This window comes from Euprymna scolopes, chromosome 21 (genome assembly GCF_053919585.1).
Source record: "Euprymna scolopes isolate OS-2025 chromosome 21, ASM5391958v1, whole genome shotgun sequence".
In the NCBI taxonomy this organism is placed as follows: domain Eukaryota; kingdom Metazoa; phylum Mollusca; class Cephalopoda; order Sepiida; family Sepiolidae; genus Euprymna; species Euprymna scolopes.
In genome coordinates this window covers 109,581,533-109,609,084 of record NC_136502.1, presented here as the reverse complement: position 1 = coordinate 109,609,084, position 27,552 = coordinate 109,581,533, and the positions used below count along the sequence as shown (strand labels likewise).

Genomic DNA, 27,552 nt, shown 5'->3' with positions numbered 1-27,552 from the left:
ATATGTTTTCAATGTATTCTTTGTTTTCTTTCATTGCAGGCATACCGGTGAAGCCCGCTTCCCTGTTTGAATGGATTTTAAATGTGCTCTTCCTAAAAGATCCGGCTAAAAATGTTGGCATCCGTTTGTCTGTTCCTAACCATTGTTTTACATGGCTGCCTAAGTGCAGATATCACTTATTATGTGGAAGAACGGAAAAGTCCTGGGACACTTGTCGGGAACATTGCCGCTGATTCCCACCTAATGGACAGTGTGCCGCAGAAAGATCGCAAGCTAATTCGTTTCGATCAACTAAGCGGAAGACCATTATTCAGTGTCCCGAAGAAAACTGGAAAGCTGTACACTGCTGAAACCTTGGATGCCGAGTCGTTGTGTCGAAATAACAAGGAATGCTTCCAGACTGTCAAGGTTGCTGTCCGCCGTTCAAACACTTTTATGAAGATGATAAATATCAAAGTGGTTGTGCGAGACGTCAATGATCATCAGCCAGAATTCTCAGAACCCAAAGTAGAGATACAGTTCTCTGAGGATGACAGAAGAGGTGCTCGGAGATCAATTCCCAACGCCATTGACAAAGATGTCGGTATACTGAATTCACAGATTACATATCAGCTCAAAAAAAATATGGACGATCCATTTACGTTATCCATCGCAAAAAGCCTTGACGGAACATCAAAACTCAGCATCACTCTCGAAGACATGTTGGACCGAGAGATAAAAGACTCGTATATGGTTCAGGTGGTTGCCAAAGATGGTGGCACATCACCAAAACAAAGTGTTCTTGATGTCCATATCTCAGTAACGGATGTCAACGATAACCCTCCTGTTTTTACGCAGAATGTCTACAACGTTTCAATCATGTACGAACATGATGTAGCAACCGCCGTCGCCATTTTGTCGGCCGATGATCCAGACTCCGGCCCCAATAGTAAGATAACCTATCATTTCAGCTCAAAAACATCCGATATCACCAAGGCCCATTTTAGATTAGACGAGATGAAAGGAGAAATATTCCTGCATAAAAAATTCACATCCGGACAAAAGCCGACTTATAGACTGTACGTTGAAGCCACAGATGATGGTAATCCTCCTCTTAGTTCCGTCGCAATGGTCCTAGTGAATGTGATCAACCAGCAGAATAACGCCCCAACTATAAAGGTTAACTTTATTTCTGATTCGGCTGAGAAAACAGATGCCATTTCGGAAAATGTTGAAGTCGGTAGTTTCATTGCCTATGTGATGGTCACCGATCCCGATTTTGGGTTAAACGGCGAGGTCAGTTGCTATCTCAATCATGATAAGATCCAACTTCAGAATCTAGACTCTAAAGAATATAAAATAACTGTAAAGAATCCCCTAGATAGGGAGACCAAAGACCACCATGACATCACAATAACCTGTCAGGACAAGGGCTCCCCTCCTCTGTCCACAGAGCAAAAACTTTCAATCCAAGTGATTGACGTCAATGATGTACGGCCACAATTCTCTGAAGACACGTTCCGGTTCTGGATCAATGAAAACCAAAATTCCAAAATCCCCATCGGTTTCGTCAATGCTACAGATCCTGATCTTGGGCCTGGTGGTATACTTACGTATTCTCTGATCATGAACAGCAAACAATTTCTTCCATTCCAAATATCCGATAATGGATTAATTTCCACAGTTATGTCTCTAGATCATGAATTTCAAAACACCTATGAATTCAAGGTTTTAGTGAAAGACAACGGCATACCATCACTGAACAATACAGCCAAAATTATTGTTGAGGTCCGCGACGAGAATGATAATGCCCCTTATTTTACGTTCCCCAGCGTGAACCCGTACATGATGGACGTTGTGTATCACCCTCATCATACTAACAACATCACGGTGCTAAAAGCGGCAGACATAGACAGTCGCGAGAATGCCTTTCTTAAATACGAAATAAGCGAGGGGAACGAAAACCAGCTGTTCATGATCAACCATTACTCCGGTCTTTTAGCTTTCACGCGCGTGGTCACCCAGCAGGACGCTGGGTCGTACGATTTGGGATTTGTCGTCAGGGACAGTGGGACACCTGTTTTATCTGCAAACGTCGACATGATCTTAAAATTAACTGTAAGTAACAAAACACTCAAAATACCAAACGAAAAACACATGAAAAGCGAAAAACGAATACACCTTGTCCTAATGATCATGATAGTTCTGGTGGCCGTGACAGTATCGGTGTCCATCACAGCCACCATGTCGATATGCATCATTCGATGTAAGGATAAGAGAAATGCCTCTCACCGAGATGGTATGAATCGGCCTTGTAAATGTGTTGCGGAACATGGAAACTACACATGTTCGTCTCAGCAGTCTAATTACTGGCCGGACGCTCCCGTCATGACGGAAGCGGAACTCATGAGAAGCTCTCGAAGAGGACATTGCACGGGAGGAGAAATGAGCAGTCGGCAGAAGACAGAGCTTGACGACTATCAGGTGAGTGGGAATTTTTCTAATTTCATTTTCTTCTATTATTCTACAGGTTCGCATAGGGCACATATTTCCAGGTGCAACTACATTATAATAACGAAATTCGAAAAACAAAAAAATCGATTTAAAAACAAAACATTGGTATCTACTGATTTTCTGTGTCAATTTCAACTAAAAGTAGTGATAGTTGCTTAATTAACATGTTGTGGGGTACAAATCACCCCTATTTGAGAACTAAGTGGAATCAACCAGTCCTGGTTTCAGAGACTAAATGGAGATATTCATACCATGTTTAACCGCATGCAACGAACACGTTCCTCTCATACCACTTTAGTGGCTCCTGTATTCTTTATGATAAATACATATTATATTTTATACACTTTACACTACTTGTGGTTTCTTTCATTTGTGACCCCTAACACGGGTCTACAACAATTATTTAAAAAAAAAAAACAAGTTTTCGATCTTTATCATAAAAACTATCATCTTATTTCTTTGAGAAAACCTGACATAATAACAAGGAGAGAACTCAGTTATGCTACAAACGAAGCAAAACGCAAAATTTATTTTTTAAAATTGGTAATAGTTACACACTATTTACCTCCCTTTGGAACTCTCTATTGTTTTTTTTAGCTAAATATTTTATTTTCACTAATTCTCGTCAAAAAATGTTCTCTTCAGTAACTTTTTTTTCTACCTAATCGGTTTTCGTAATTTTTGGATATATTCATTACTGTAACATGACAATTAAATAGAGATTATTGATTTGCCTTGAAATTCAATGTTAAAAATTTCGAATTTCGTTATTATAGTGTAGTTGTACCTATTTCTATAATCATTCAGATCCAGGACTTTCAAACTTCATACAATTAGTCGCCTACCTGTATAAACATCTTCAAATGGAGGGTCACAATTCTGGAGCCTTCATACTAGGGTCTTTCCTATATTGATGTATTGAGAAACTTTACTTGTAAAAAAAATATGAGGAATATCTTAATGGGCCCGAGGATCTTGGGAAGGGGGCGGGTTTCAATTCTATTTCCCTCAATAATTAATTATGATATTGAAACTTGACCTATACATATGACTGGGGACCGTTAGTGAACTTGATACTCCAATGAAACTTCCTCCTTTGGAGGAAACTGGTTCAACATGCTTAGGGTGAATGCTGATGGCACTAAACTTGACCTTTAGTCCCAAAATACATTTTATAGATGCATCAAAAGAGGACGGTCATTGTACACTCATCGCTGCTTTCGGTTACCTTCACATTATATAAGGTCATACAGCTACACTGACATTATTATTAGAGTCTAGATTCTGAAGTTGGATCTTATCATGATTGAGATAGCAACTGACCTCGCCGTTTAACCCAAAAGTGGCAAATCCAGGTCGTCTTCTTGAAAACAACATGCTATACCTTAACATACATACTAGCGGGACCTGTGGAAATTCCACAGGAGACTCATTCATATGTAATATATTGATGTTGGCATTCTGTAGATGTTCAGTGTAAATGGAGACGCTCTGATATTATTGTAGTCTTTTTGTTAAAACTGCAAAAGTATTTATCTAAGCTAGCACGAACGCCTGGCAAAGCCCGGTTGTAAAGTACGTTTAAATATGATATTTTAATTCTTGCAGATTTCATATATATTATTATAGAGTTAATGTTCTAACGATTTTTATATATTATAAAGTTACGATTTAAAAAAAAAAAAAATATCCATATGACTTGGGTGCATGAACTTGAAGCGAAACCGAAATAAAACCTTATGAAAAAAAAAAAAAAAAAAATATATATATATATATATATATATATATATATATATATATATATATATAAGAATATAGAAAAAAATATATGTAATCCCCGAAACAGTGTTTTATGGTAAACAACTGATGATCTCTTAAAAAGTAAATTATTACTGGTATTATAGTGAATTCGAGAGAGCAAGTTGATGCAGTAATTGCAGGTGATTGAATGAATTACTGACTAAATAGTTTGTTACGAATGATAAAAAAAAAAATATATATATATTTTTTGTATAGTTTTAAAGGTTAAAAACTTCCAAGACTATATATATATATATATATATATATATATATATATATATATATAGATGTAGGTATAACTTAAGTTCCTTCAGCCATAATCGAAACCGAAACCAAAACTTATGAAGAATTCTTGGTAAAATTATTTATTACAAGAAATGGAAGTACATAACAATTAAATTACCCGGATGTAAGCATGACACACAAAAGAACACACACTATTGTAGTAATATATAGACTAGCGGGACCTGTGGGAATTCCACAGCCGCATCCTTATATGTAATATATTGCTGCTAGGCATTCTATGGGCGTTCACCATATCATTCTAGCCCTTTTGTAAAAGCTGTAAAAATATCTAAGCAAGTCAATATATTAGTACAGTAGCGTGTAGAACAATAAAAAAAGGCTAGAACAATAAAAAAGGCTAGAACAATAAAAAAGGCTAGAACAATAAAAAAAAAATGCTAAAACAAAAAAGGCTAGAACAATAAAAAGGCTAGAACAATAAAGGCGAGCAATAAAAAAAAAGGCTAGAACAATAAAAAGGCTAGAACAAAAAAAAAGGCTAGAACAATAAAAAAAAGGCCAGAACAATAAAAAGGCTAGAACAATAAAAAAAGGCTAGAACAATAAAAAGGCTAGAACAATTAAAAAAAAAGGCTAGAACAATAAAAAAAAAGCTAGAACAATAAAAAAAGGCTAGAACAATAAAAAAGGCTAGAACAATAAAAAAAGGCTAGAACAATAAAAAAAACTAAAAAGGCTAGAACAATAAAAAAAAACTAAAAAGGCTAGAACAATAAAAAAAAACTAAAAAGGCTAGAACAATAAAAAAAAAGGCTAGAACAATAAAAAAAGGCTAGAACAATAAAAAAAATGCTAAAACAATAAAAAAAGGCTAGAACAATAAAAAAAAAAAGGCTAGAACAATAAAAAAGGTTATTTATTTTTCCCTATTTAAGAATGTAAGCATGACCGTTCAAAAAACAATATACAGTACTGATTTCAAAAATAAATAAATAGATGAGTTCAGTGCCATCATCTATAATCGAAAACGAAACCAAAACTTATGATAGAACTGCAGTGATGCATCAATTTTTGTCTCAAAAATTTTTACTTAAAAACTTAGTGTCCGCCGGTCGAGAAATTTTTGTTATCGTTTTTTACTACAGAATAACTTAAAATCAATTATTTCTTAACAACTTTTGCATTTACCAGAAAGATATTAATACATAGATGATTAAAAATACTACTCAAAAGGTATGTCACTCTTTATACTATATTTATATTGTTTCTCTTCAGTTTATTGTTTGTATAATATTTTATATGTATTAATTCTGCGTTAGATTTGGATGAATTATCTCCCTTTCATTTAGTGCATGCGTTTTGGCAGAATGGCAATTGTGCTAAATAAGAGAGAACCAAGCAAAATTATTAGACAAATAATAATATTGATAATTATTATCTCTCTCCACAACACAAAAAAAACACACACACATGCATATGTGGTAACACCAGCTTCGGTTGGTACCATACAAAATGGTCATGAAGGATCAAGGAGGATGGACGGATTGAATAGAGAGAGAGCGAGAGAGTACAAACCAGACCTCCACTGGAAGTGTGTGAAAAGTACCAAAAACTTGGGAAGACGTATTGCCAGTCAAACCTGTATTTTACACAGCGCTTTCCCTTTTTCTCTTTTATTTTTATGTGATTATTTAAAATATTTTCAGATTAGCAAGCGTCATGGTCAGACTACATACGTTGTCTTTATAAATTGTATTGAAGTGCATTAGTGTATTGTTAATAACACGGTACAACAAATGAAAAGTTGTTAGTAAGAAGTAAAGTTTGATTTGTCAACTGGAAATAGTATTTGTATCTGAATTTGAAACGATAACTTAATGCGTTAGATGCTTTAAAACGAATGAAGAAACTAAATATTTATATTTTAAGTTGTTATCTATACTATTAATAAACTTCGAAATGTTTATTTATTTATGCGTGTGTGCCTTTATATCAAGAAAACTTTTAAACGGATGCACCGAATTGAAAAATTCTTTCTTGTTCTCTGAAAGGTGTGAATCCCTACATTTTTCTTATCTATATATGGTTCGTAACGAACAACGCCGAGTCACATAAAAAGCCCGAAATAAGGATTCTGGGGCCGTTTCGTAAACTTAAAGTTATCTGCCCATGTCAACGGAATTTAGCACTGTCTGTATACAGTCGCAGTAACATCTTTCGGCATACAGATAGGACTTGTGGCACAATGGATAACGCGTCTAACTACGGATCAGAAGACATTTACTCCCAAAATACATTTTATAAATGCATCAAAGGAGGACGGCCATTGTACACTCATCGCCGCTTTCGGGTTTGAATCCTGGCAAGTTCATAATAATTTTAACCATCACTTTATCCAACGTTTACTCATTATCCTTACCCTTAGTTAGGGTATTTTTGTTTTTTCAGCGATTTTGTTTTGTGCATATGGGAGTTCACAAGGTAAACGTTGATGGTAAGACGATGTTGAGTGTACTCAATTTTGTGTTTGATTCAGCATTGTGTGTGCCGACGCGGCGCAACCGCTAGTTTAGAATAAAAACTTTAAATTAACAAATATAATGCTGAAAATTTTATTTATTTATTTATTTATGAAAACTTTTGTTTTTCATTGAAAAAAAAAATCACATTTAATTTTTTTTTTAAAGGGGGGGGGGCAGGTATAGTGCAGACTACAGATCTATATCCGGCATTTCTCTAATCGCAAAACTTGTTTTTCTTCTCTTATAAGATGTCAATTTTTGTTAGGAATCTTCATGACAATATTAGACAAGGTAAAAAAAAATGATACCGAAACTTTTGACCGTATTCATCTATTATCATTATTTATTGGGATCTAAAGACATTTTTAAGTGTTGATTCAATAATCTCTTTTTTATGTATGTGCTTTTCTTGTTCTTAAGAAAGCAGGTTTAATTCGCTTTTTGTTACAACATCAATTTTAAATTTATATATATATAAAAAAAATCTGCACTTTCTTGTAAAAACGAATATTTTTTTACAGAAATATATATTTAAATCTTGTATTCACTTTTCATCTCCCAAATGTTGATAATACCATGCTATGCTTGTATTTAACAACGGTATATGATTTGCATAGCAGTACCTGAAGCGACATCATGTAGAACCAATATAGATTTATTTTTTATATCATTTGTATTTGAACGTGGCTTCATATATACAACATTTAGCATTTAATTAGGAGAGGACAGTTGATGTTCTTTATACAATTGTGTGTTGCTTTCTGTGTTTTTTAATAGTTTATAATCATTTTTACACAATGTATTTGTAAATTTGAAAAGCGACCAACTGAATCCTCTTACTTCCTAAAATAAATTTAACAAGACTATATATGATAACCCCTACTATACGCCTACACACACCATTGATCTATTTGTTATAAGCATTACATTTGAAATAAATAAACACACAAAAAAATCAACTAAGAGGAATAACTCTTATTCTCTTAGTAAGGGTTAGCCTTGCTTTATTTGTTGTTTGAATAATGAACCTAACCCTAATCCTTGATTATAAAAAAAATGTAAAATATTTACAAAATAAGTATAAATGTAAGGGATCCTGGGCGACGACGGGTCGGAGCAGCTAGTTTTAAATAAAACTAGCTGCTCCGACCCGTCGTTGCTCGGTCGTAAGATACGTTTGAATATGATATTGTAATTCAGGCAGATAACATATTTATTATTAAAGAGATAATTCTCTATCGATTATTATATTGTACCTAATATATAGTAGTGAGATCAAAAATAAAGAATATATATACATGACTTGGGTGCCATCAGCTAGAATCGAAACCAAAACGTACAACTTTTCACCCTCATTCCTTAGCCTCTGAGCCACGCCCGTATATATAAAAATTTAAATTCACCTGTCATCCCTTTTTTAAAAGGTGGAATTGCCTGATAGTCGAATACAAGATTCTAGAAAGGATGCACAGTCCACAGAGATTTATCGTTATATAGATATGTTCAAACGTGTAAACACAGGAGTCCTTTCTACGTTTGCTGGTTGGAATAGATTTTGTCTACATTGGATGGAACAAAAGGACCGTCTTGTGCAGTCGACCTATTTTAGTTGAATGCTAAAATGTATACAGCACAAAGATATCTAATATTTGGGGGGAAAAAAATCACGAAAAAAAAAAAAACACGACGATGTTTGAATAATAAAATAAAAAAAATATTGAAGAAGACATTTTTCATGTTCTTTCACGACGCTGTAACGAAATAATAGAATATTCGGAGCAATAGAATGCGTGTATATTAAGAAGAAGAAGAAGAAGAAGAAGAAGAAGAAGAAGAAGAAGAAGAAGAGTAGTAGTAGTAGTAGTAGTAGTAGTAGTAGTAGTAGAAAAAGAAAGTGACAGAAGGAAAAGGAGGAGGAAAAGAAGATGAAGAAGAAGGAAAAGAAGATGAAGAAGAAGGAAAAGAATAAGGAAAAGTGTAGTAGTAGTAGTAGTAGTAGTAGTAGTAGTAGTAGTAGAAAGTGACAGAAAAAGAAGGAAAATAAGACGAAGAAGAAGAAGGAAAAGAAGAAGAAGAAGAAGAAGAAGAAGAAGAAGAAGAAGAAGAAGAAAAACAAGAAAAGTGCCAACAAAAAGAAAAACAAGGAGAAGGAGGAGGAAAAGTAGAAGAAGAAGAAAATAATAATAATAATAACAACAACAACAATAAGAAGAAGAAAGAAAAGAAGAAGAAGATGAAGAAGATGAAAAGGAAGATCGCACATTCTTGTGACAAGCAAAAAAAAAAAAAACCATGCATAACAATAGAATGCAATTCTAAAACCAACAATGCAAATATATAAGAATAACGTAATTCTATATTTGCGAATGTTACTGATTTAGAAAAAAAAAACCTTTTAACAATAGAATAATAGCAAGTAATATATTTTTTATACAAATAATAGAAACAAATATTAATAATAACGAGACATAACAGTGATCGTTTAATAAGAATTTTGTAACAATTTTTATCTTACAGAAATTATAATTTACGTTCCCTTTCTCTTTTTAATTGAATCGTACAACTCACCTGTAATTCTTTAATGAATCAACTTTCAAATAAAAAAAAAAAATAGGCTAAGGAAACAAATGCAATAACGAAATCATTCTGATCATTCAATAATGCCTCCGTTCAATCTCACGAAACAATGGATACCTCCTGTAAGGGAAACTGCGCGTGTAATTATGAGGCAAGGTTGCACAATCTCCAACCACACCTCTCCTGAATCGGCACTGATTGAGTCCAGTGGCAAGGAAACGTGCTAGACGATTGGAAACGATGCCGAGATAAGCAGAGAGCACATAGAACACCTGGAATTCCCAGATGGTTACCAATTTTAGTACTGACCAGGCTCGACGTTGCTTAACTTCAGATATCGAATAGAAACAGGTGTGCCAACGTGGTTATGCCGTATATAAATGATCTGATCAATACAAACGTATCTTTATACAGGTGGGCGCGAAAGCAAACGTAGAATTTCCATAGGAGCCGCTATTAACGCTAAATAAGTTAGTTATAGTGCAAAATATTAAATAAAAATTTAAAAGAAAAAGTCTTCGTTCAATCTCAAAAGACAATGGATACTCCCCTGTAAGGGCAGCTGCGCGTGTGATTATGAGGCAAGGGTTGTGCAATCTCCAGCTGTACCTCTCCTGAATTGTCACTGATTGGGTCCAGTGGCAAGGAAACAATCCAGTTCGATTGGAAACAATGCTGAGATAAATGGAGAACACATACAGCACGTAGAATTCCCAAATGGTCACCCATTTTAGTACTGAACAGGTTCAACGTTGCTTTACTTTTGTGATCTCATGGGAATCGGTGTGTCAACGTGATTATATATGTGACTAATTTTTATTCTTGGTATATGAATTAAAATTAGTCACATAAAATAAAAAATCGTTATTTCCATGGCAGGTGCTCGTCTTAGCTCCAATCTCTAGTCCCCCCCTCGCAAATCTTTTACGAAAAACACCCGTCTAGCTGAAACCACTGTCAAAAATTTTCCCCACTCTTTATCTGTGCCTAAATCAAATAGTAGATTCCATGAACAAAGCTTCTTTCTTAGAACTGCACGTCTGTGGAACTCTGTTTCGTCTGCTTGCTTCCCACCTGACTACAACCTGGATGTCTTCAAGTCCAACGTAAACAAATTCCTGATGAACCGCTCCCTTAAGTAGGCATTTTTATTAAACCCCCACACTAATGTACTGTACATGCAATACCCCTTATCCCTGAGTGGCTTCCGGGTCTTGATAAGTGGTGATCACCTTGTAAAAAAAAAAAAAAATATGGAGTCCTGAAATTTTGTATAAAATTGCAAGATAGACAAATTCAATGGCAACAACAAAATCAAACTATTCTACGCCATTTCTGAAATAGCCTTTTCCATGTTCATTGCAGTATGATGCTAGGCCTATGCAGTTCTAGGCGGTCCAACCTCCCAGTCTTTGCCTTCTCATCTTGAGAATGGATTAGTTTTTTGCTGATCGCCTGAGGTGCTCTTACAGGAAATGCGGCGGTGTTGACTCTTCAATTCCACTTTAGTGTTTTCTATTTTATAAGCGTCTTGAGTATCTTGAAATAAAAAGAAATATTTTAAGTGTTTATTTAAAAGTGACTGGCTGTAAAGTAGTACATCATGGTCATCTATTCAAGATGGGGTTGTTTAGTTCTCTCAACCACCGCAGAAACTTAGACACCAGGGTCGAAATTGGGATTGAGAAGTCAGCGAACCTCGAAGAGGGGCACTCTGACCTGCAAAAAGTGCCTGAAAAGCCTCGTTGGCATTCTCCGGTGAGGGCGCCCCAGGCGATTAGCAATAAACTAACCCCTTCTCAAAGCGAGAAGGCAAAGCCTGGAAGGATGAACCTCCTAGAACTGCACAGAACTAAACTCCCACCTAAAAATCAACAAGGACCGGATCATTACAGAGATGGTCTAATCTCCCATAAAGATCCCTAGCCGAGGTCATATATTCAAGATGGATCAGCAAGTGCAGAACACTTTCTTAGGAGGAAAGGGCTGATCTCTGGTGATATGCCATTTTACCGAAACCAGATCACAGATGTGGACCAGAAAGATAATGTCCATTCTGTTGTTAGCATGTAGCATCTCCAGCCCACAGTTCTCCCCTGCGCTTTTGGAAACTCTCCTTCCTGGTGCAAAAGAAATTGCTTAAGGACAGAAATGAGGCGAGCCAAAACTGCCATAGCCAGATGAGGCAACAAAACCGACCCAATCATCTGCAAATGTGGGAGGTGGCGAACAATATTCACTTTAGTATTCCCAAATGGTCACCCATCTGGTACTGATCAGGCTCAACGTTGCTTAACTTCGGTGACCTAATAAAGGTGCTGCTCAAGTTTTCACCTCAGCACCAAAATCAACAGAGTTGATGCCATTTCTGAAACGGACTTTTTCCCTGTTGATTGCAGTATGTTATTAGTTCTGTGTAATTCTAGACGGGCCACATTCCTATACGTTTCCTTCTCTCTTCTTTAAGAAGTGAGTTGTGGGTTATTTTATTGCTAATCACCTGAAGTGCCTCTATCGGAGAATACCGACGGGGTTGCTCAAGCATTTTTTGCAGACCAGAGTGCGCCTCCTCGGGGGAGGAGGGGGGCTGGCTTTTCAATCCCACTTTCTAACCCTAGTGTCACATCTTTGCGCTGTGGGTAGAGAGATAAATACCAAGCTAGTGAATACAATTTTTTTTTTTTATACTAGCTGCATGTGCTCGGCGTTGCCTGGGAATCTTTTTGCCCCTCCACTATTTAAATTTTGCTACGACATCACGTATGACGTCATAGCACATATACATATTATACACATATATATATAGAGAGAGAAATAAAAAGGAACAAACAAGTTATGTGTTCATCAACGTTTCATCTTTATTTCGAGACTTCCTCTGGATATATATATATATACATACATATATATACATATATATATATATATATATATATATATATATATATATATATATATATGAATTTTAAAATGGATACAATCCGACGTTATGATGTGGAAAGGAAGCGGAAGACCGGAGGCTCGACGTTTCGCCCGGATTATGCAGGCTTTTTCAAGAGGTGTGGTCACTGACGAGAGGGTCGATGTTTTCAGTTTTATATATACTGGGGGTGTGTATGCAAATAAAACTATTATACAAAAAAAAGAAAAAAAAAAAAATATATATATTTATCAACCAGTGTCTAGATTATTTTCGTGCAATATTATTTTAGATCAGTGGAAAGAAATGTTAAAAAAAATCCTTTTCTCTGTTTGATAGTGTTAGTAGAGTTTGAGATAAGAGCTGATTCCAACAGACGGCGTGTTGACCTAATATGTATATGCTTTAGGAGGGTCGCATTTTCGAAATCAAAATGATGGTCATTTTCCATTATGTGACTGAAAAGAGCATTAAGTTTATTGTTATTCTTTATGTCTCTTTTGTGTTCATATAATCTTTTAGCAAGGTTTTGCTGCGTCTCTCCTAAAGTCTGAGGAGGCTACACGACGGCCAAAAACCGGTCGCGTAACTGAAACAATAATGTACCTATTCACTATGCCTCCCCACGGGACAGAGTTAGACACCAGGGTCGTTTTTTAACGTGGAGAAAAGGTACAAAGATAAAAATTGTCTCAGTCGCGAAGGATTTCTCCTCCACCGAAAGAGAACAAGAAATAGAAGTGCAGCATCTGAAGAACAGATACTACACTTTGATCTTGTCCCGAAGGCCAAAAAACGGTAATAAAAATAAAACGCATATTTGCTCTAAAACAGTATGACGTCGTAGCATATATATATATATATATATATATATATATATATATATATATATATATATATATATATATATATATATATATATATGTTACGACGTCATAGTAAACAGACAGACAGGAATATATGGACATATTATAATAGATAAATAGAAAGTAAAAGTAACAGTGGAATTTCCATAGGGCCTGCAAGTAACATTATATAAGTTAATTATTGCAAGTTGACTTGTATACGTAAAATCTATATATATATATATCTATATATCTGGAAAAGTGATAATGTGTATGTGTGAGGACACTTCTCAACCTATATACTCAACGAATATTTAATCTACAGACTTGAAATTTGGTATATAGGGCATTCGGACATGTGGAAAACTTTTTAATCGGTTTTCATCCAAATAAAAAAAAGGGGGGCTACTAAGGGGTAAAAATTCAAAAATTGGTACGTGGGAGTCATGAGATTTTTATCTGTTTGTCAACTGTTTCACGAATGTGCATGCATGGTCGTGAAACACAACAGCTTCCTTATATTAAGAATAAGTAGATTTGAAAACACTTTTTAAAGATCCTGATAAGTTGGCTTAGTGGTTATCGTACCTGACTCACTGTCTTTAGGTTTGGTTTCAATCTCAGCTCGATTAGTTTTTTTTTACTTACAAGAAGTGAACTGTTTAGAAAAAACTTAATATTTGCATGAACATGTCTTAGGCTCGTTCCGTTTTATTTTTTACTTCATTTTTTTAAAAGGAATTTAATGTTACGTTGAATAACTACGATATTTCTGTTCCTAATGAATAAGAAATCTGCATTAATTACCGGGCAACGCCTGTGCAACCTGCTAGTATATATATAAAAGTGACCTTGTCTGTCTGTCTGTCTGTCCCAAACTAGTCTGTCAATTTTTGGTCTGCAAACTTGACATTTGATACATATGGAACATTTATCCGTGGAACACATCTGATTTGGGTTTAAGCTTGTAAAATAGCTAATAAGGGGTCAAAACTGAATAAAACTAGAACTTTGCAGGCGTAAATCGACTAAATGTGTACTTTCTACTCACGTGCAAGTATACATTTATACAATAAAGTCAATTGATATTTAAAGTTCTGATATCTATCTGCTGTTAGCTCAAATGGTAACAAATAAGACTGGTGATTATATGTTTCAATTTCGATTCTAGCTGATGGCACCCAAGTCTTATTTTTTTTTTTTAAGCTTTTGAAACAGCTACTATATATTGGGTACAATGCAATAATCAATAGAGTATTGGCTCTAAAATAAATACGAAATCTGCATGAATTAAAATACCATATTTAAACATATTTTACAACTGGGCAATGCCGGACAGTCTACTAGTACAGAATAAAATTGGTCACATTCAAAACATCAAATATGGAGTTTTGAAATTTCGTTTAAAATTGCAAAAAAGACAAGTCATATAAATTCATAAATCTAACAAAGGGAAGTAATTCAACTCTACTCTCATTGTTTAAAACAACAAAAAGAATGATAATGTTAGTTATTATATTATAGAAAAAGTTTCTTTCTGGACCGTTTACGTCTCTTTTGTCTTTTTAATTGAGTTATACAAATCTATACACATATAAAATTGAGTTTTTTTATTGCACTGACATTGATATTAAGAGCCTACTTTTTCTATTTAAAAATTATTAAAACAAACTTCTAAATATACTCATTCAGCATAGGTATGGTTAATGCTTTCTCTTCTTCATCTTTCCATTCTCCTTGACTCTTCACGGTTATTTAATATGGTGCCATTCTATGCGGACACAACCACTTTTTTTTACGGTAGGGGAGACTTACAATTTTGGTGGTTTCAGTTTTCTTGGTTCTATGGGGTGTTCGTCTATCTTTTGGTTTTATTTTTGTTGCAATTTTCATGTGGCTGATTATTGTTTGTAGCTCATATGGGTTAGTTTCTGCATTCAAGGATTTTCCTTAGATTTCAGCCTTTTGCAGCATAATTGTTTTTTTGTATAGACTGAGTCTTCTCTTTTGATTGCGATTTCTCCTTTGTTTCCAGATTTATTATTATTAGTTAATTTTTTTTATTACTTTAAAGTAAATTCTTGAAGAATACACAAGAGATAAAAACCAATATAATCTACATTTACTTTAATCGTTCATTGATTGACTCTCTTACTGTTAACTTATGTCTCTCTCTCTCTCTCTCTCTCTCTCTCTCTCTCTCTCTCTCTCTCTCTCTCTCTACTGTATAGTGCATTCTTTCTCCTCCTCCCCCTATATATGAACACATAGGAATTACTCTTTCTTCATCTCCTCATCCATCTGTTTAACCCCCACTTTCACCCTCTATCTCTTTTAATGTATATCTTTCATAGGTTGCTACTCTATGGGCGTAACAATTTTTATTGACGCGTCAATACAGAAAACGGTAGGTATTAATATATATATATATATATATATATATATATATATATATATATATATATGATTATAATTACACGTATTAATATATTTATGTACTGCTTGTCATTTAATGTTATTTAAAATCTTATATATGATCATTTTTTGTTTGTTTGGAGTGTTAAGCTTTAAAATAGAAAAATACTTGAAAAATATATATATATATATATATATATATATATATATATATATATTATTCTTATTCTTACATCTACTGTTCTCATCTTCAGTGTCATTTTCACAATATTTTGGTCGATGTAACCTCCGACCTTCTTCAGGTATATCTTGTCGAACTCGCAAATGTTTCTGCCGAACTCAGGAATCTGGAATCTGGGTGGAATTTCGAATGGGACCTTTTATTTTCTTCATGGCGGTTAGCATGCTCTTGTTTCATCAGCCATGACTGGATAGACGTCCTAAGTAATTTCGCAACTCTATTTTTCGGTTGCTCTCACTAAGAATTGAACTGTCAGCCTTCAGCAGGTCATACACTTGAAAGGGTAACTTTATCTTTTGGGGAGGATGCAGAGGGATAAGTGAAGATTGGTGGTTGTCGATCATCAATCTGACATCTGATATTTTTTTCAACTTGGAGGGTCATCACTTAACAAGGCCTGGAGGCCACTTAAGGATAAGGGTTAAGTGTTAGGTAGATGGTAATACAAGATCAGTCATGGTAGAACTTGTGTAGGAATAGATTATCTAAATGGACGACTTAATAGGAATTTATTTAAAGACTTGAAGACGATCATGTTGTAGTCAGCTGGGAAGCAGACAAACGGTATTGCATTCCACAGATGGAGAGTTCTAGGAAAGAAACTCTGTTCATGGAATTTTCGTTTAGTTTGGGGCACAGAGTGAGGAAAGTTGTTGGCGGTTGTGTCGGGCGAGTGAATTCCTACAAAGACAATTTTGTTTTTGTAAACTTTTATTGCAGAATAAATAATAAACCTTAGAAATTGATTGCAAAAAAAAAAAAAAAAAATTGTATTTTAAAAGAACTAATAAGAAAAAAATAGTAAATTTTAAACCAACTGCACCTAAAAATAAACTCACCTACGCTGACATATGTAAAAATAATCAGAACTGATCTGTAGAGTGTGAGTTTTTCTACATTTGTTGGGGAAAGAAAACTATCGTACACTAAGCGTAATTTGTAAAGTGATATTTTAAAAAGTTTTATTTAGCAAATTATGGAATTATTTTTGTACAGTATTAGGGCATTTTATGCTGAGGAACTAGCATCTCAAAAGTCTACCTACATCCTAGTCAGAATAAGTATTTTTAAGAAAAACAAGTTGAGCATGCAGGGGTTTCCTTCCACAAATGAAACATTTATTTTCAATATGAACGATTTGGGGGCAATTTTACCCGTATAATATCCTCTAAAAGAAAATCCGTCCTGGCAAAAATTTACTTTCACCATGACTAATGTTTGTGCAAAATTAAAAAAAACAAAAAAACTCCTAGGCATGGTTATTGAGAAAATTGCAAACAAACAAATGGATGAACGAAAGACTTTGGGGCAATTTTAAACCTATAATGGCCCCTAAGGGCGCAACCAGAGTTATCCTGGAAAATCCGTTCCGGCAAAAATTTACTTTCATCATGACTAATGTTTGTGCAAAATTTCCAAACATCTCCTAGCCATGGTTATTGAGAAAATTGCAAAACAAACGAACGGACAAACGAGAGTGAATTACTAGGACCAATCCCTCCTTTGTTGGGGGGACCAAAAACTGAGCCGAAAATATATCCTTATCGACATCATTATAGAAAAAGTAATGAAAATACAGCTTAGCGGGAATGGAGTAGAAACATGTCGGACGAATATTCCTTAATATGTATAGATTCATGCATATATCTTTAATTCCCGTTTGAATCAATTTTTCAATATATATTAGTGTTGGGACGATCAATCGGAATCAGGAATCGAAAAAAATCGAAAATTTTGGGGATATTGGAATCGGTATCAGAATCAGAAAAATTTATGCTTATTTCCGATGCCAAAAACGATTCTTTTAATTGTCTTTTTTTTTATTATTTGATTTTGTTTTGAACAAAATCTTCTACTATTGGTAGTAATGATAAAAAAATAAATATTTCTTGATTTTAAATAAACAGTAAAACTATAAATCTATAGATCATTCTCCCACAAGATTATTTTTATGCTTGAAAAAATATCTGCTCATTTAACGTGTGGGTCTTTTGTGGTAATCGGAAAAAAATAACAACTTTATGGTTAAATATCGGAATTGGGAATTTAGTATGGAATCAGGAAAAATATTAGAATCGGTCAATTACTAATGTATATATTAGTGTTCGGACAATTAATCAGAATCGGAAAAATCGGAATATTTGAGGATATCGGTATCGGAAAAATGTGTAACAATTTTCCGATGCCAAAACGATTCTTTTAATTGTTGTTTTTTATTTGATTTTGTTTAAAACAAAATCTTCCATTGCTGATAATAATGATAAAATAATAAATATTTATTGATTTTAAATAACCAGTTAAGCTAAAATCGATAGACCCCCCCCCAACAAGTATATTTTTATGTTTAGGAAAATATCTGCACATTTCATATCAGTGTGTTTTATGGTAATCGAAAATAAAACACAACTATATAGTTAAATATTACGAAATTTGTAAAGAATCGGAATCAATAATTGTATCGTAATCGGGAAAAATATTGTAATCGTCCCATCACTAGTATATATATATATATATATATATATATATAGAGAGAGAGAGAGAGAGAGGGGGGGGGAGAATAAATGACAGAAAGTTGTATTCCAAAATTCATGATGTTGACCATCTTATAATTTATTCATTTGACTTATACAATTCTTGACAGTATCTGTTTCGTAGCGCAAAATCAATCACTTAATTATTATATCAATCAGTGAATCTATTATGCCCTTAACTCATCAGAAGATGATTAACTCATTAACTGAATTAAAAGAATAAATTATAAGATGGTCAACATCATGAATTTTAGAATATAACTTTATCATTTATACTATATATTGCTCTGTAATTACATTGAGCTTCTTATACAAGGATTGATATATAAAAAGAAAATATATATATATATATATATATATATATATATATATATATATATATATATATATATAGGATGATTGCCACCTTTTGACAGAAGCTTGCCATCTCTTCAGATTGATGTCAAGCGCCCATGTGCAGGTAGATAACTCTACAGCCCATCTTTACTTTTGAATAATCATTCATAGTGGTGGTAGGAGAACTTGGGTGGTCTGGGTGGCAGCACATCCTCATAAAATTTTTAGTCTTGTCTAACCTTGTGTGACTTCACCTGCTTCACCAAACCAGCTTTAGATAACAGAAATCTGCCACAGATAGTATATTTCAGTTCTTGTTTAAAGGCGGCATGAAGATATATATATATATATAGCAATTAAGCTATACAGAATTTTTTTAGTTTCACCCTTACTGTATATATTAATTCAAAGAGATACTCCACTAGTGTAAACTATAGAAACCAAGAAAAAATAGAATAATGATAATTTGTATAGGTGTGTGAATATAGTCATGTATTTCACTGTGTGAGTTTATATATATGTGTATACATATATATAGAGTACATTGTTTATCAGTGTGAATATGAATGTGAACGTGAATATATATATATATATATATATATATATATATATATATATATATGCTTGTACATGTGTGAGTATATACATATACTCTTGGTTATGAATATATATGTTTGTATATGTGTAAATATATATTTTTGTACGTGTTAGTGAAGATAAATTTATGTTTGTGTGTCAATATATATCATATATATGTTTGTATGCGTTCGAATATTGTCTCTCTCTCTCTCTCTCTCTCTCTCTCTCTCTCTCTCTCTCTCTCTCTCTCTGTATATATATATATATATATACACACACACACTATATATATATATATATATATATATATATATATATATATATATATATATATAGCTTTTGTTTGGATGGAGAGTCAGGGACAGTGACATTTAAACAAAAACTCACTAAAAATATTGAAAAGAGTAAAATAAAAATAAAAAAAACAAAACGAAATAAGTAAAATACACAGAAAAGCATCCATTAAATGTAAATCTGGTGTTTTTGAAGGAGTCGCCTCAGCGTCTGCTTTATCTTTTTGTTCGGAATGTTTGTTTTGAAAATTGCATGTTAATGTTTGATGGTTAGGAGTCCATTGTCCGTTCTCTGATAATGGAGGGAGGACGTGCGGTCGGCTGAAAGTGGTATGATAGAATTAAAATGAAATCTAAACGCAGATTATTGCGTCAAAGAATGAAAATTAAGAAAAACAAAAACAGAACAATTCTTAAGATACGTCCATCGGATCTGTGCCTTTAACGCGAAAAATGCCATTTCGAACAAGCCTTACAGATAAAAGAAATTGTCATTTCGAACGTAAGTATAACGAAGAAAAGAAAATGCTATTTCGAACGTAAGCGTGACAGAGAAACAAATATCATTTCGAACGTAAGCATGACAGACAAAAATATTTCGAATGTAAGCGTCACAAAAAAATATATTTCGAACGTAAGCGTGACACACAAAAGAAAATGTCATTTCGAACGTAAGCGTGACAGACAAAAATATTTCGAACAAATGCGTGACAGACAAAAGGAAATGTCATTTTGAAGGTACGTGTGACAGACAAAAATATGCTAAACGTAATCGTGGCAGACAATAGAAAATGTCGTTTCGTACGTACTCCTGGCAGACAAAACATGTTTCGAACGTACGCGTGACAGACAAATGAAAATGCTATTTTCAAATGTGACCGACAAAAGAAAAGGCTATTTCGAATTTATACGTACCAGACATAAGTAAATGCTATTTCAAACTTAAATGTAACAGGCAGAAAATTTTACTTCACACGTAAGCATAACACAGTCACAAAAAATGTTATTTCAAATTTAAATGTGTCTGAGGAAAATGCTATTTCCAACTAAGATATGACAGACATACAGAAATACTATTTTAAACTTAATCGCGAAAGACTGCAAATCTTATGAACACGTATATCTAAAATGAAACGTGTCCAGTTTTGTGATTAAAATGCTGTTTCAGTTTGAAATCACACAAACTAAAATTTAGGTTATTCGAAACATAAGCATGTCACGCAATGAACCGTGGCATAGTGGATAAAGTATTTGGTAAAATTAATTTGTAAGTTGTACTCTTCTCAAGTTGATGGTTCGATCCTCAGTGCAGGCGACACTTAAAATACAAGTGCGAATTGTTTAGGACTTCTACCCAGCCATGGCTGACAGAACAAGAGCATGCTACCGCCATAGATTATATAAAGGGTTATTTTTCGAAATTCGATGTAGATTTCTGAGTTCAATAGAAAGATTCCCGAGCACGGAGCCTTCCAAAGTCAATAAAGTACAGACCATTTTTTTTTTAAATGACCTTTTCCAGTTGATTGAGGTTAGAGCTGTAATGTCTTGCATAGTCTTAAGAGGTCCACCCTCCGAGGCCTTGCCTTTAGTTTTCTAGGAAGAGGAGTAAGTTTATTGCTTACTGTCTGAGGCGCCCTTACCGGGAAATGCCGACGGAGCTGTCCAAGCAGTTTTTGTAAGACCAGAGTGTTCCTCCTTTAGGGGCGTTGCTCTTTCCCACTTTCTTGGCCTTGTGTCGCATCTTTCTGTTGTGGGACGGAAGTGAATACCTCAAGATGAAAAGAGAAGTTCGAAGAATCAGAATAATACGAACTTGCAGAATCCATAGAAATTCCACGGTAGTTGAAAACGTCATCACATAATCAAACAATAGAATGCCCTTCAATGGAATAATAAGTGTAATATTAGTTCCGATCAGACCGTGAATTAAAAAGTAAATATTTTTGTAGACAAATATGGATAACTGCTTGAGATATATTATTACAAGAAATAGAACTGAGACACTGATTGGCAATACATAACATTAGTATTTTGATCAGCACCAACCAGACGTTGGCTGGCGATAACAAACTTATTATTGTGACCTGCACCAACCGAACACTGGCTGGCTATAATTAACTTATAAGTATTGTGATCTGTATCCACCATACATTGGCTGACGATAAATAGCGTATTAGTATAGTAATCTTTACCTACCAGACACTGGTTGGCGATAAATAACTTATTAGTATTATGATCTAATCCCTCTGAGCACTGACTGTCGAGAACTAACTTATTAGTATTGTGACCTGCATCCATCAGACACTGGCTGGCGAGAACTAACTTATTAGCATTTTGATTTGCATCCACCAAACACTGGCTGGCGATGAATAATTTATTAATATTATGACCTTAACCTACCATACACTGCCTGGCGCTAAATAACTTAGTAGTATTATGAGCTGCACTCACCAGGCACTGGCTGGCGATAAATAACTAATTAATATTATGATCTGAACACACCAGACACTTACTGGCGATAAAAAAAAAACTTGTGACCTGCATCCACCATACACTGACTGGCGTTTAATAACTTATTAGTATTGTGATCTGCACCCACTAGATACTTGCTGGCGATAAAAAATGTATGAGTATTGTGACCTGCACCCACCATACACTGGCTTGCGATAACTAACTTATTAGCATTGTAACCTGCACCCACTAGAAACTGGCTGGCGATAACTTGCTTATTAGTATTGTGATCTGCACCCACTAGATATTGGTTGGCGATAACTTATCCGTTTGGAACAATCGTTTATTGAGGATTATCGAATATTCCATTTTGCATACTAAGGAAATTCAGTACAATAACGGTCGGAGCGAATTAGCGTATTAATATATAGATTATTTGAAGAGGTTTTTAGGCTGATAACGACCGGAGCGAATTAACATATTAATACATAGATAAGCATGTCACATCGACCAACAAACGAAGCCTCTTACGGAGATACGTCGATGCATCTGTAATAAGATGCAGCCATTCAATAGTGATGAAAATGCTATTTCAAATTGAAGTGTAACAGACCGACCCACCCACTCACCGTTGTGGACGCATATGAGGATATATATATATATATATATATATATATATATATATAGTCACTTGCTGAGAAATTTATGGATCGCTGCAAAGCTGAACAACAACAACAACAAAAACAATAAAAGAAAAACAACAATCGGCTTGGCTCATAAATATAATCACTGTACATTTTTATGTGAAACTGCATAAAATTGTGATGATATTAAAAATTCAAAAATGTACGAAATAAATGTGAGATAAGTATGAAATAAATGAGCTGTACGAACAAGTGAGTTTATTATGCATATGTTTTATAGTGAATGGTCGGAGGGATTGAAAGACAAAACATTTTAAATGGGTAAAATAGGATGGTTGCTGGCAGAGGTTGTGTGTGTGTGTGTGTGTGTGTGTGTGTGTGTGTGTGTGTGTGTGTGTGTGTGTGTGTGTGTGTGTGTGTGATAAATTACTAGGATAAAATAGGATGAATGAAAAATGAAAAAAAAGGCAAAACCAAAAACTCAATGCGTCATCTCAACGTTTCGCCCTCATGTTGCAAAGGATTTTTCAAGAGTGACAAGTTAAAAAAGTAACACAAATGAGAAATGCTCAATTCACACACATACACACACACGTGTATATATATATATATATATATATATATATATATATATATATATATATATATATATATATATATATATATATATATATATAATATTATATATATATACATATAATTATATATATATAATTATATATATATATATATATATATATAATATATAATTTGAGGTTGCTAATTTTCAAAGGTAAAGTAACCAGTGAAATGTAACGAGGTTAATACAAGAGTGCTCAATATGAAAGTAGAGAAAGTTACACTTTTAATTTGTCTTTACATAATCAGTAACTTGTGGCTACACAGCCATGAGCATGTTGTGGTCTACTAGTATTTAGTAACTAGAGACCTCATCAGGCAACAACGCTTATATTCAAAAGCGGAATTCTTAATTTACTAAATACTAGTAGACCGAAACATGCTCATGACTGTGTAGCAACAAATTACTGCTTATGTAAAGACAAATTGAAATTATATATATATATATATATATATATATATATATATATATAAATTTATAAAAATATTAGTATATAATTCTAACACTTATACTACTTATGTTTCGATGAGAGGGGGGGGTTCTGCTTTTGTCGGTGGCATAAATATTTTCAATCAAAATCAATATGATTGGATTGTTCATCTCATTTGCACACACATTCCTTTCTTTGCAATCATTTCCCAAAATGATTTTCTCGTTATTTTTTTTTTAATCTTCTAACGATCATCAAGAGTTGTACCGTAACGTATCTGACAATATTTCTCTACGCAGTACAAACGAATTTTCTTTGCGATTTTATATAATTATTATACAAAATATGAGTTAATCAAAACCGGTTTCCTTAAGGCTCTTTTCATATATCCTTTAATGACACAGAATATGAAAGTCGTTCCAAATTTAATGCCCCCTATTTTTTTTTTATTCTGCCAATAACTCCTCCTCGGGTATAAAAACAACGGTTTTTTTTTTACATAGGAGTCACCACTTATCAAGGCCCGGAGGCCACTCGAGGATAAGGGTTAATGGGTATACATTAGTCAATGTGATTATAGCATAGTAAACATAAGTAGTGGGAATTTTGTAAACTGGATTACTTAGGGGGGGGCGGTTCATCAAGAACTTGTTTATGTTGGACTTGAAGACAATCAGATTGTAGTCAGCTGGAAAGCAGGCAAACGGGAGAGAGTTCCATAGGCGTGCAGTTCTAAGAAAGAAGCTTTGTTCATGGAATCTACGTTTAGGTTTAGGTACAGATAAAGAGTGTGGGAAATTGTTGATAGTGGTTTCAGCTAGACGAGTGTTTTTCGTGAAAGTCTGGTGAGGGGGGACCATAGATTGAAGTTCAGATGAGCACTTGCCATGAAAACAACGATACAACGGCTTGCAACGTCTCTTCTGGGCCCTGTCTGTGGGGCATTAGAATACGCCGACTGCCCCCCCCCCTGCAGAGGGTAAAAGTCCCTCAATGGGGGTCCTGGATATGACCTTAAACTATATCCAGTGGTGAGGCCCCAGCTTGTGGGCTTTGGGGAGTGTGGAGCCACCCTTTAATTACCATTGCTCCCAGGTCCACTCTGACCCGTACCTGTTAGGGTCCCAACTATGGGTTAAATAGAAACCGACTTGAAAACAACAAATATATTCTATTAAAAAAATTTTTCTTCAAAATCTTTGGATTCGGCATTAAATAATCCGGAAAGGGTTGATATGCCGTAAAACAAAAACAACCAAGCAACCAACCAACGTCTCTTCTGTGGGAAAAAGGTTGCAAGGAAGAGAAACGGGCATCCCCCACTAAGCTATGAAGTCTATAAGTTCAATTGCCCTCTAGGAGAATGTAACTCCCATAATAATAATCATAATAAAAATAATACACCGTATATTCAACAACAACATTGTTTCATCTTCTTACTATGACTTTTAACCAACACCAGCGCCATCTATCAATATTTACAAAAATAGCATAACTACCCCCCTTCTCACCAACCTTAGACAAATCCTTGTAGTTAGCACTAAAATTGTTCAGCACTGTACTAGCCAGATTCGACATTGCTACTTCCACCGGGCAACACCGGTACACCTGTCCTGCTAGTTGTAAATAAGAATAAAACTGTTCAGCACGAAATCAATTCTCAAAAAGTTAAAAATTCTCGATGCAATTTACATTAGAACGCAGCACCTTAACATTAATAACATCACTTTGGAGACGAATAGCAACATTAAAATGGCTGGCGTAGCGTAGAAGTGCCGTGTTTTCAACACTTCCAATACTTTTATTGTCATTAAAATGAGTGAAATTGCTCATTTTTCAATCAAATCAATTGATTAAATGTAAAACGTAAGGTAACATGTGACTGCAGCCGAGATTGAACTCACTAACGAGTTTGTGGTGCAATTCAAATCTTGTTCATAGCTGAATACTTGATGCTTTGCTAGGGTTATCAAGGTTATTTTTTTTATCTTGACGCCATTACTAGATGAGTGGACTACTACTGCTTAAGAGAGGCCCATCTACCTTAAGAAAAGACCATGCCAGTTTCCCAAACTGGTGTTTTACATTGTGGTACATACAGTGCCTCACCTTCCCAAATGGTCACCCATCTGGTACTTGACAGGCTCAACGTTGCTACTTCCACCAGGCAACGCCGGGGTACAGGTTCTGCTAGTTGTAAATAAGAATAAAATTGCTTAGTATGAAATTAATTCTCAAAAAGTAAACAATTCTCGATGCAATTAACATTAGAACGCAGCACCTTACTATTAACTGGAGACTTGATGCTTATTGCTTCGCTAGGGCTATCAAGGGTATTTTTTATTGTGACTTCATCACTAGGTGGGTTGCCTACCACGGCTTAAGAGAGAAAGATAGACCGCGCCAGTTTCCTAAACTGGTATTTTACCTCACGGTACATACAGCGCCTTGCCTTCCCAAATGGTCATCCGTCTGGTACTAGACAGGCTCGATATTGCTACTTTTTTTCTTTTTACGTGGGGGTCACCACTTATCAAGGCCCGGAGGCCACTCAGGGATAAGGGTTATTGCGTGTACAGTAATCAATGAGATAGCATTGTAGTAATCATTAGTATTGGAGATTTGATAGAGTGTTTTACTTAAGGGGCAACGCCGGTACACGGGTCCTGCTAGTTGTAAATAAGTATAAAATTGCTCAGCATTAAATTAATTCTCAAAAAGTTAAAAATTCTCGATGCAATTAACTGGTGTTTTACATTGTGGTACATACAGTGCCTCACCTTCCCAAATGGTCACCCATCTGGTACTTGACAGGCTCAACGTTGCTACTTCCACCAGGCAACGCCGGGGTACAGGTTCTGCTAGTTGTAAATAAGAATAAAATTGCTTAGTATGAAATTAATTCTCAAAAAGTAAACAATTCTCGATGCAATTAACATTAGAACGCAGCACCTTACTATTAACTGGAGACTTGATGCTTATTGCTTCGCTAGGGCTATCAAGGGTATTTTTTATTGTGACTTCATCACTAGGTGGGTTGCCTACCACGGCTTAAGAGAGAAAGATAGACCGCGCCAGTTTCCTAAACTGGTATTTTACCTCACGGTACATACAGCGCCTTGCCTTCCCAAATGGTCATCCGTCTGGTACTAGACAGGCTCGATATTGCTACTTTTTTTCTTTTTACGTGGGGGTCACCACTTATCAAGGCCCGGAGGCCACTCAGGGATAAGGGTTATTGCGTGTACAGTAATCAATGAGATAGCATTGTAGTAATCATTAGTATTGGAGATTTGATAGAGTGTTTTACTTAAGGGGCAACGCCGGTACACGGGTCCTGCTAGTTGTAAATAAGTATAAAATTGCTCAGCATTAAATTAATTCTCAAAAAGTTAAAAATTCTCGATGCAATTAACTGGTGTTTTACATTGTGGTACATACAGTGCCTCACCTTCCCAAATGGTCACCCATCTGGTACTTGACAGGCTCAACGTTGCTACTTCCACCAGGCAACGCCGGGGTACAGGTTCTGCTAGTTGTAAATAAGAATAAAATTGCTTAGTATGAAATCAATTCTCAAAAAGTTAAAAATTCTCGATGCAATTAACAT

The 27,552-nt window shown here is 34.7% G+C and overlaps 1 protein-coding gene across 2 annotated transcripts in view; it reads left to right on the top strand.

Moving 5' to 3' along the window:
- The window catches only part of LOC145242993 (protocadherin gamma-A11-like), a 212,498-nt gene that overhangs the window by 46,111 nt on the left and 138,835 nt on the right, over positions 1 to 27,552 (top strand). For both annotated transcript variants that reach the window (XM_080106121.1, XM_080106122.1), the window contains exon 2: positions 40 to 2,463. In XM_080106121.1, coding sequence (XP_079962247.1) covers positions 112 to 2,463 — 2,352 coding nt within the window. In that variant the 5' untranslated portion in view covers positions 40 to 111. The remainder of the gene's footprint in view (positions 1 to 39; positions 2,464 to 27,552) is intronic.